The sequence below is a fragment of the Dysidea avara genome, chromosome 8 (genome assembly GCF_963678975.1).
Source record: "Dysidea avara chromosome 8, odDysAvar1.4, whole genome shotgun sequence".
Lineage (NCBI taxonomy): Eukaryota > Metazoa > Porifera > Demospongiae > Dictyoceratida > Dysideidae > Dysidea > Dysidea avara.
Window position 1 is genome coordinate 6143371 of NC_089279.1, and position 11093 is coordinate 6154463.

The window sequence follows — 11093 nt, forward strand, 5'->3', positions numbered from 1 at the left end:
AATAATAATGCCAATATACACAAGCACCCTTTTGTCTGAGATAATATAGTATTAGCTACCACAAAGTCTATATGTAGAGGAGCTTGAAAGAAAATATGGGATCTGCTTACGGGCTGGGTTAATATTTTTGCCAGCAGATCATCCTAGGACTGTGAAATAATACCTAAGTTAGTTAGTTACATTAAGTTTAAAGTCGGCTATTAAAATAGCAATATATATAGAGCAATCGGCTATAAAAACATGTTTCTTTCTGTGGGGTATGTGATCGATGGGAGATAATAGTTCATAATTATTATGGAGCAAATCTAAACTATCATCTAATTTATCTCCTACATATCACATACAACAGAGGAATGTGTATGTGTACAGATGTTATGGCAGGTGTACTACATGTGATTTATTTGTTTTTAAGTACTTCATGATCACCCTGTACTGGAATCACAGTGCACAAGAACTGCCATACCACTCATAATAATTATGTGTTTCACTTGTACACTAAACAAGCTAGTTGATGATTGCATGTTCCCCAATGTAAATACTTCAGCAAACTAAGACAATTGAGACTCTAAACTTAAATCTAGCTAGCTAGGTCAGCCCTTGGTTTATTTCTAAATCAATGCCTGCTACAGTGTACAATACTGCAGACTTACATGAATATTAAATTTTGTTGCTGTTTTGCAAGGTAAACTACAGCTAGTTATGTAGCTACTTAAATGCTTGCAGTGCTCAGCATTTAATAGATGCAAAATTTTCTATTAACTAAAAGTGAAATTTGACCATGTAAACCTGCATGAAAATTAATGACATAGCTAATAATAGTAATGGCCAAACCCTCCCACCCAACAAGGACCACTTGGAATGGCCTTATACGGAGGAGACTAAGTATGGGGATCCCTATACTACCATTAATATGGAGAACACATCAATACTAAGTGTTCTTTTCTATGCTGCTTTCAGTGGAGCATTTATTCAGTATAGCCAAACATATGCGTGGCCATTGTTAGTGACCCAATTTGTTAACCGGGAAAATTCCCAAAGAGAAAAACATTTGAGCGTCTGGGACTGAGCTAACCTCCCTGGCTCTTTGTGGGCAGTGCAGGAATGTTGGCCATGGCAGACCAATCAGATTGTTTAGATCATAATATGTGACCTGATCTTAGAAAACCTACCTTTTTGTTGTATTAGCCAATTTTCTGTTTTACAGCTTAAATGAGGTACTCTATCTTGGGCCAAAAAATTTCAGCTTAGTATCTTTAAGCATTCCTGAGATATGGCCAATTTTCTGTCCTGTATTACAAACTAACATAAATATGTTTATGATAATGTATTGAGTTCTGTGAGTGATTAAGGATGACAAACGGTGACAAATCACTTTACCAATAATTCCATTCTTACCATCTAAATTACTTGTAGCTACTTTTCTGCAATCAAATGCCATGCATCATTGTCTAAGACTAAGTTTTAGCCATTCCAGCACCTGAACAAATCACATAAGTTAACAATTGTCTTCCACGCATGTGAAATTACTACACGGTCTGATAAATAATCATCCATATCTCCTAGAAATGGGAGTGAAACTTCACAGCAAGAGGTCTAGCTAATAGTTACTTTATCCAAATGTACAATAAAATTAATCTGTTGAAATTCAGAGTTTTCCCAAAAAGTTTGCTTGTGCCCAAAAGGTAGGTTTTCCAAGAACCAGTCACATTATCAAGACTCACGGTAGTGAGTCGCACAGCCAAGAAACTACAAAGCGCACGCCCAATTAAAAGACGCGCGGCCACTACTGTGAGTTATTTACGTGTAGGGCCAGTTTCGCAATATTAGTCCTAGATTACGCAACATCTCTCAATAGATTTGTATTGCGTTACGTGATAAAAAAATCTTTAGGAGTCATCATCATAGTTTTCTTGCGACCTCGCTAAAATAAAAAAGTAATTAACCATCGCAAAATAAAAAATAGGCGTATTTCACTTTATTTCTCTACCTTATGTTACAACTACTGTCACGTTATACCAGTCAACATAGTCGTGTTTGTATAGTCCATCTAGCACTGACATTATCCAATCCTGGTTTGCCTATACGCGTATTTTCTTCAATCAAACCTCTAATCCCTACGATAACTTTTAAAGGCACGACGTGGACACAAACTCTAATGCCTGATAAACAAGTTGTGACAACGTGCTGAACCGTAAGTTCCCTAGGGATGGCGTTTTAAGCAGAAATCTTTTAAATTCCATTTAGTGCCACACCCCAATCGAGCGTTTATAAATCGCCAGTTGTCTTATGGTGTGAAGAACAAAATCACTAGCGAAGGTGCTTTAAGCATACTCTTCAATTCTCTATTTACATGTAATTTTTAATAGATTAACCACAAAGGCCTGAATACAAAAGGTAACAAGCCTTTAGGGGTTACCACCTCTATGTAGTGTTTACCATGTAGCTTGTGCTGTGGCTTTCATTAAGTATTATGCACACACAAATGGTGCAACAAAATTTTGTAATGGATTGCTCGAATGTGGTTGGTGGTGTTGTGGCTCGAATGTGGTTCGTGGTTTGCCAGTGACCATGTATGAGTTGGGGTTGTTCCACACAACTTACACAATATTCAAATTTCATGATGGCCATGAAAATTTCTTGCCATATGGTAAACATACAACAATGTGTAACAACATTAATCAACATCACATCAAGACTTGACTAAAAATAGTTCCAACAATAGTGATGATTTCTTGTATGTCAGCATGACGATACTGAGACCTGTAAAAGAATAAGCAGGCACTGAAGTTAACCTTAAATTAAACACTCATGCAACTGACCTGGAACATTGGTCGCAACACCAAAAACACTTGTTTTGATATCTGATGACACAATCCAGCAGGCACTGAATTAAAAGAGAATGTATAAAAAATCAATATGCCTGGCTGTATCAATAATAGCATGGATAATCAAAATGAACAAAAATTATATCCCAGGCTAAGTGAATGAATAACATAACTGTTGGGTAAGCATGTCAAACCTGAACATTAGGACATTAGTCAAACAAAAGTACGCTATCACAACTTGGTCATAATACAATGTTTGTACCACTGGACTTCACACTGGTTGCCCAAAAATTGTGCCATTCCGGGACAACAGCATAATATTATGAAACAAATAGTTACTACAACACAGAAGGCTTATTGTTGTACCGTCTACACTGATATACCATAATTTAAAAACATAACAGGTAGCTAGGCATTAAATACAATACACTTAACATCTGGGTACTAGGAAAAAATCACTAACATCACAACATGTAAACTGACCTAGAAATTAACACCCTTGATGCCACTACAGTCTACACTGGATATTTGTTTGAACCCATCAACACTATACCCGATACATCTGAGTAGACTGACCTGCAAATTCACATCACTAGTATCTATCTATATCTATCTATCTTCTATCTATCTATATAAAGCTGAAAATGTCTGTCTGTCTGTCTGTCTGACGGTCACGCTGCTTACTCACCAGACTTGGCGCGAATCGACATAGTCTGTGCTGATAATGAAGCGCTCATCATCCGCCTACTCTAAGATTGTTATCACGAGTTCACGCGTGCTTCCGTTCGGTCTCTACAGCGCGTAGAAGGCCAAGGTGTAGAGAAAACTTGAGCAACATTCCTTTGAAAACCATAGCACATACTGTTCAAGTGGTAGAACGCCTGACTAGCGTGCAAGAGGTCGTGGGTTCAAATCCACGTGTTGACAGATTTTTTTCTTTCTACTTAGTACCTTTTTGTGAACACCTTTTTAAAACACGGCTTTTAGCTCATCATATCTTGACATGCAAAGCACGTATCGAGGCGGGACTTCAGCGAAATTAAACGCCCATCATCTGGCAACTCGAGTGTTGTTGTAGCAAATCAATACGTGCTTTTGTTCGCTCTTTATAGGGCGATGAAGGCACTGGTGTAGGGAAGGATCACTGAAAAGTTGAGCTACATTACTGTCAAAACCACTGATAAACAACTGTGGCGATTTGTGCACCTCCCCTTAAACCCAAGTTATTATAACCAGCCAGGGTTCAATCCCCGCCTAGGTCATAACTTTTTTTTTCACTTTTGGGACCTTTTTGATGCACCTTTTTGCTGTATCTGTTCCATGCAAGTCTTCATCTACAAACTCTTATGATCAGTTTTTCAGCACTGGCACTGAATTACCTCACATAATAGGGACTCTTATAGCACTTTTGGGACAGGGCAGACAAATTGCCAACATATTTGTCCATCTGTGTGTTGGTCCAGTGTGTTGTATTAGAGTAGGTAAAAGCTTCTTTCACCAGTATCCAGAATATCTACATCTTTGTTTTAAGCACATAGGTGTGCACTGACATGAAAAACTGTTTGTTCAGACTCACCTCAATACTGCTGTAGTAATAGGCAGCTTGCATGATTGAACAAATACTACTGTGCATCTAAAAAATGATAATACTGGAACCATGCAGATCCATAGTTTACACCGAGGAACTGCATCTGACCTGGCACAACTGTTTCACTATCCTGCTTACATGCTTTCACTCTAAAGATTCATACATTACCTTATTGGTCAATTACACTGCAGGTGTTTCAAAACTGGGTTTTTGTATGGAAAGAGGTATATGTGTCACTGCAACATCAGAACTGAAAGTGCATAAGACAAGTTCTGAACTTTTGCTTGCCATGCAGTAACTATAACTGCGAATTGTGTTGACTTTAAATTATGCTCAAGTTCATTTCTCTTTGTGACAGTCGGTAAGGTAAACATCAAAATGTAGAAACTGAAACTGTACCGTGTGTATACAACCTGTATGTAATGTAGGGTATACTGTATACAATTGCCTTAGCTCGCATGCAGTTTAACTAATTAGCTAGCCTTGCATGCATGCTTCACTATAAATTATTATGTACTGCATAAGGATCATGTACTTTAAAGCACTATCGACATAGTATTCTTTACATGCTACACAGCAAATATAGGACACTAATATTTATGCTTGGTTCCCAATATATTAATTATTGTTGCATTAGTTCTCATGTAAAGCAGCAAAGGTTCCATTTGTTCTATACAGCACGTTGAAGTCACTGGTAGGGAAGATGCACTGAATAATTAAACTACATTCCTGTCAAAACCACAAACAATAAACTTTAGTGTTTTGCATCATTAATGACATAAGAAAACCTCATGCTCTTTAAAAAATGTGACATCACCATGTACCCTACATAGCTACATTAGCAGTGCTGGTGTTTAATGCTTAGTCCCTCTTTGTGGCATTAAAATGTTTAATGTGGAGATGGTCCTGCACATAGGGCAGGTACCAATGCTACAAACAAATGTGGTTATCCAACTCAGCTGCAGGCCTCAGTGACAGCATGCTATTCGATGTCATGAAATAGTACATTTAACCTCCAACTTATTGAATTATTAATAGTGATTTTCAAGCACATCATTAGTACAGCGTTAACAAGTCAATAAAGTATTTAATCACATAATGCAGTTGCATGCTACAAAAGCTACACTCTGGTGACTGATTGGATCACTCCATGCTGGTGAGTTGCACTGAAAGGTGTAGCTTTTAAAAGTGCAAGTGGACTGGAAACTTCTTCTCCAGCTATTTCCTGTAAGCTTCTTCCAAATGCTTTTAGGGTAACAACACTGCTGGAACTTTCAGATCTAATCATCATTTGTGCAGTCGCTTCTGTTTTGCATTCATCCGTGCATTGCAGCATACCACATCTGCTACAAGTATCAAATTCTCCTTCAATTCCATGTGGCAGTTTGCTGCGGCAGTTCAGACAAGCTTTGTACACTTCAAATAATTGTACACCAAGTACTTTTGCTTCATCAATGGTATGCACCTTCTCTTGCTCTCTTATATTTACTGCATCAATGTCATCTATTTCATCTATTTTGCTCTTAGACACAGACAACTGCGTCTCACCATGGAATTCCTTGACAATGACCTTTTCAAATTTGTAGCATTTGGATGAAGACAGCATATTTACATCATCTCCCCACAAGACAATTCTAGCTGTACCAGATCTATCTGCAATCGTAACACTCTGTAGCTTTATTCCATTTGCTGTTTCAACAACATTATCTACTTCAATCACCTTGCCTTCACAAGTAACCTTTGTGTATTCTGGAATATCAGATAGATTGCTTAATGCAGTGTTACAATCATCATCAATTTTCTGTACATCATACTTTCGAGGAGATTTCTCTATTGTAGTTTTCTTGCTCACTAACACCTATAACATGCAAAAAATTTAACTAAACTGTATTAAATCCTACTAAACATTTACCTCATATTCATTGCCATGGCGAGCTTTCTTGACTTCACAATTTCCCAAGACAACCGCTTTTCCAGTTTCTTCAAATAACCGTTTTCGGACTGAGCTGTCAAACCCATACAATCTTATTTTCTTTTGCTCATCGCTTATCTCGCCATCAAAATATGATGCACTCTTGCCTCTCTTCATAGATGAAATATCTCCCAACACGCCACCTATGCGTGCATCTATTGATGCACCTTTGATACCACTAACATCCATTTCTTCCGTGTTCAGATTCATTTCAAGTTACAAAACTCAAGTGAGTGAAAAGTATTTATTTGCAGCTTATTTATACTATCCAACTAGCTATGCTGGAGACCTATTGGAATTTACTGGAATAATCCTCTTTGTAAACATGTTTTGGAGATACGCAGCTCACACTATTTAATTAATCTGCTTGGACAAAAGGGGTACACATGCTATGAATATTTTCACTGTTCTCCATTGTGCAAGTGTTTATTTGTCTGGGTTCTCCAAAAATAGTTTATGCATAGTACAAATATATACTATCCAACTAGCTATGCTGGAGACCTATTGGAATTTACTGGAATAGGCCTCTTTGTAAACATGTTTTGGAGATACACAGCTCACACTATTTAATTTATCTGCTTCAACAAAAGGGGTACACATGCTATGGATATTTAAGTACTCTCCATTGTGCAAGTGTTTATTTGTCTGGGTTCTCCAAAAATAGTTTATGCATAGTACAAATATCATTCCCAGCAACTTTATTTTGCACTACCGATGCACAATTTTATGATTGATGCTCCAAAATGTTGCAATGCATTATGACTGAATATATAGCTGCATTGTGTTTAGTTCTACATTATAATAGATGGTGATTTGCTCCGTAAATTTCAATGACCCAGAAAGGCAATCATAATATGCTGTCTTTGTAATTATTTTATACTATTACATTAATTTTTTTATTATAATACCTGCACGTAGGGCAGGTAACAATGCTAGTACAGTGATAATTGATAACTACAAAAACAACAATTGCAATAATACAATTCTTCTGTACGTCAACTGACCTGAAATTCATGACACTTGATACCGAGACCTGTAAAAGAATAAGCAGGCACTGAAGTCAACCTTAAATTAAACACACATGCAAACTGACCTGGAACATCGGTCGCAACACCAAAGACACCTGTTTCGATATCTGACGAAACAATCCAGCAGGCACTGAATTAAAAAGAGAATGTGCAAAAAATCAATATGCCAGGCTGTACCAATAAAGGATGGATAATCAAAATGAACTAAAAAAATATATATCCCATATGCAGGTTAAGTGAGTAACATAACTGTTGGGTAAGCATGTTAACCAGAACATTAGGTCATTGATCAAACAAAAGTATGCTATCACAAACTGGTCACTGATAATTGATAACTACAAAAAGAACAATTGCAATAATACAATTCCTCTGAACATTAACTGACCTGAAATTCATGACACCTGTATCTTTGTTCTTGCATGGTCTCAACTTACATATGTACCATGATCACATTCAACTGCTAGTGGATAAACCAGTATGACCAGATGGCCTGCAAAAACCAACAAGCAGGTGTTAAATACAATACACCTAAAGCCTGGAATATGAAAAATATTATATAACCATTATTCCACACTGATATAGTAATAGATTATAGGACGTTGTGGAACTTGCCTAAACGCGTAAACTTGAACAAGAGGACAACTGCATAATCTGGACACTTGGAATTGTCCAATACCTGATGAACAAGTTAGTACTAATGACATTCACATCAACATTTTATCCCAGCTGGGTGAATCTCTTGTAACTGAGTAAAAAGGTGTTTATTTTCCACCTGCAACCAAAGTTCTACATTTCTGTGGTTGGGTGTACATAAACTGACCTGGAAAATCAGTATGCCATAGGGGTATGGAAATGGTTCCTTTCCTTCTGTTGTGACATTACTTACAGCTGACTGGTAAATGATCATCGATGTCCCCATGGACCCCAACAATGAGTATACCAATAACTTCACAAGTTGGAATAAATTTCCTTTCAACATGTGGTGGAATGAATTTCCTTTCAACATCTGGTGGACAGGTCCAAAAACCCTATCGCACAAACACGGTGAATCAGTGTGTGGCGATGTGACACGTTGCACAAACTTCACTCCTCGTTTCGTTAGCATTCAAGACCGGCATATATCATAGAGTCCCTCAGTATTCTTGACTCTTACTTTTTCAAGCGTTGCTCAAGCGATGTAGTTTCTCACGAGGGGCTCGAGTTTCTCAGTAAAGTCGAGCCGATTAAAGTACGCCTCACCATCTAGTGATATTCTTAAACCATTCAATTTAAAACCACGTATCACGAGTGTCCGCTTAAGGTAATTAGGGACTTTCCACGAGATTTCCCCTAAATAGATCACGTGTTAGTTGTCAATCCGGTGGATTCTGGTGGTATACATGGTTCAACAATGCGGTAAGTGTACATATGCTGTCAATAATTGTTTGTGCACTGCTAAACTAAGTTATTTTTGTGTGGTAAGTATGCTTGAGGAAGGGTCTGGGGGACGACACTAATGTTTTGACAGCATTTGATGATGGCCAGGCAAAGAACTGCGAGAAGAACTACTGTGATAGTGTGATAGTAGGGAAAAATTCCCACCCCTATAGCTCTGCCTAGGGGCATTATCTACAGCTACTGTATTATGTTGCCGATATGTACATCCGGGCCAAGAATAAAGGTGAAAGTGGTAGTAAGGCTCAATCCTATTATTCTGCTGAACAGGCAAGGGAGTCTGGGACTCTGGGGGCATGCTCCCTCAGGAAAGTATAAGTACTACAACTTTTTTGTTTTAATTGCTTCATCAAGTATAAAAATTTCAGTCAAAAGGTGATGATCGAGGCACTGGTCTTATGCACTGGTTGGAGTGGTTGTATCGATACTGCACTGTGGCAACCTTGAGGGGTTAGTGCTGGCATTATCCTTGGCAATACTATTCCATCTCCCCGAGTCTTGATGATTGAGTCCTCCATTCCTTTCTCTGCTGCTCCAATCCTGAAGTTGTGACCACAGTCAAAAGGTGACGATCGAGGCTCTGGTCTTGCATCTATACTGTACTGCAACACCCTTGAGGGGTTAGTACCGGCATTGTCCATCGCAATACTGTTCCATCTCCCATATACAAGTCTTGATGATTGAGTCCTCTATTCCTTTCTCTGCTGCTCTAATCCTGAAGTTGTGACCAAAATAATAAAAAATGGTTATAACATGATAAATGATTATGGTGATAACAATTACAAATGTATTTATAGCTGTGTAGCAACTGTAAACTAATTAGTCACTTGCAAGTTTAATTAGGTGTCTGAAGCATTTAACATGCACAGATATGAGATATATTCACCACATGCAGGCAGTAAGGATAGATTTACTCTAATAGAACAGTCATACTACACCGTAAATTCATACTTCCGAATTTACGGTGTTATGAAACAATCATTATTATGTATGGATTTTACTGGCTCTCCAAGATAATATTCTGCATTAATGTTAATTGCTCATTTCCAAAAAAAATTACCTTTTAAACCAAATGTAGAGTCTATCACTGACAAAAATGAGTGATATCCACCCCAAAAACACCTTCGCTGTAAAAAAGGCGCGCCCAAGAAACTACAAGTACCTGGAACCCAATGTAAAAAAACAAAAAGAAAACAGCTCAGCTGAAGTGAAAAGTAACTGGTAACTTAAAGAGCTGATATCTGAAGCGGCCAAGAATACAATTACTAAAGTTTAATCCATGCAAGAACACCTTGGCTATAAAACAGGTGTGTACATGAAAGTAACTGGCAACTGAAATGGCTGATATCTGAAGCGGCCAAGAATGAATGGTCATATACAACTAATTCAAAAATTTAACACTGAACCTTTATAATTCGGCTGTGTTCTATATTCACTCTTGCTGCATCGTAAAGTAATTTCTTTTAACTCTAATTGGCTGGTAATTTGGCCGCCTTTTTTTGCTCTATTATACTGACTATTAAAAAAGGCGGCCAAATTACCAGCCAATTAGAGTTAAAAGAAATTACTTTACGATGCACCAAGAGTGAATATAGAACACAGCCGAATTATAAAGGTTCAGTGTTAAATTTTTGAATTAGTTGTATATGACCATTCATTCTTGGCCGCTTCAGATATCAGCCATTTCAGTTGCCAGTTACTTTCATGTACACACCTGTTTTATAGCCAAGGTGTTCTTGCATGGATTAAACTTTAGTAATTGTATTCTTGGCCGCTTCAGATATCGGCTCTTTAAGTTACCAGTTACTTTTCACTTCAGCTGAGCTGTTTTCTTTTTGTTTTTTTACATTGGGTTCCAGGTACTTGTAGTTTCTTGGGCGCGCCTTTTTTAGGTGGGGACTATTCTACGGAACGGAATGGAACGGAACGGAATGATGGACTAAACCACGGAACGGAACGCTTTCTCAAATTGAAGCTTGCAACTTACCATTGCTGAAACTTCCCTTATAAGTTAGCAGTGGCATCTCCAGTGGGTGATTAAACATAAGATAAAAAGAATTAACGGATCGATTGTGGGTTTTTGTTGGTTGTCATTAGTAACGAAGTATTATTGTGGGATGAGCTGTATCAGTGATGTTCATCCATATGGAAGGGAACTTTATGTGAGCTGTTTTTCTTATTTAGACTTTAGAAAACAGTCTGGGCCGGTCTTTCAAGTCATAAGTCAGTGTATAAATAAAGCAAGC

General features: G+C 37.7%; 1 protein-coding gene across 8 annotated transcripts; it reads right to left on the reverse strand.

The window, feature by feature from the left end:
- Positions 1 to 2597: 2597 nt before the first annotated feature.
- Positions 2598 to 9730, reverse strand: LOC136262842 (uncharacterized). 8 transcript variants are annotated; one of them, XR_010704347.1, is made up of 8 exons: positions 8234 to 9729; positions 8026 to 8185; positions 7799 to 7903; positions 7479 to 7748; positions 7390 to 7418; positions 3309 to 3401; positions 2820 to 2884; positions 2598 to 2760 (listed from the first exon to the last, which is right to left on the reverse strand). XR_010704347.1 is itself a non-coding variant. In XM_066057257.1 (8 exons), the coding sequence occupies exons 7-8, from the start codon at positions 6593 to 6595 to the stop codon at positions 5534 to 5536; spliced, it is 1008 nt and encodes a 335-aa protein (XP_065913329.1). In that variant the 5' UTR covers positions 6596 to 7339; positions 7390 to 7418; positions 7479 to 7748; positions 7799 to 7903; positions 8026 to 8185; positions 8234 to 8441; positions 8496 to 9721; the 3' UTR covers positions 5430 to 5533. The 8 variants fall into 8 exon arrangements, 5 of the variants coding, with proteins under 5 accessions (XP_065913329.1, XP_065913327.1, XP_065913330.1 ...); XR_010704348.1 differs by having other exon boundaries at positions 7479 to 7543; positions 8234 to 9728; XM_066057257.1 differs by lacking the exons at positions 2598 to 2760; positions 2820 to 2884; positions 3309 to 3401 and adding exons at positions 5430 to 6271; positions 6326 to 7339 and having other exon boundaries at positions 8234 to 8441; positions 8496 to 9721.
- Positions 9731 to 11093: the final 1363 nt, after the last annotated feature.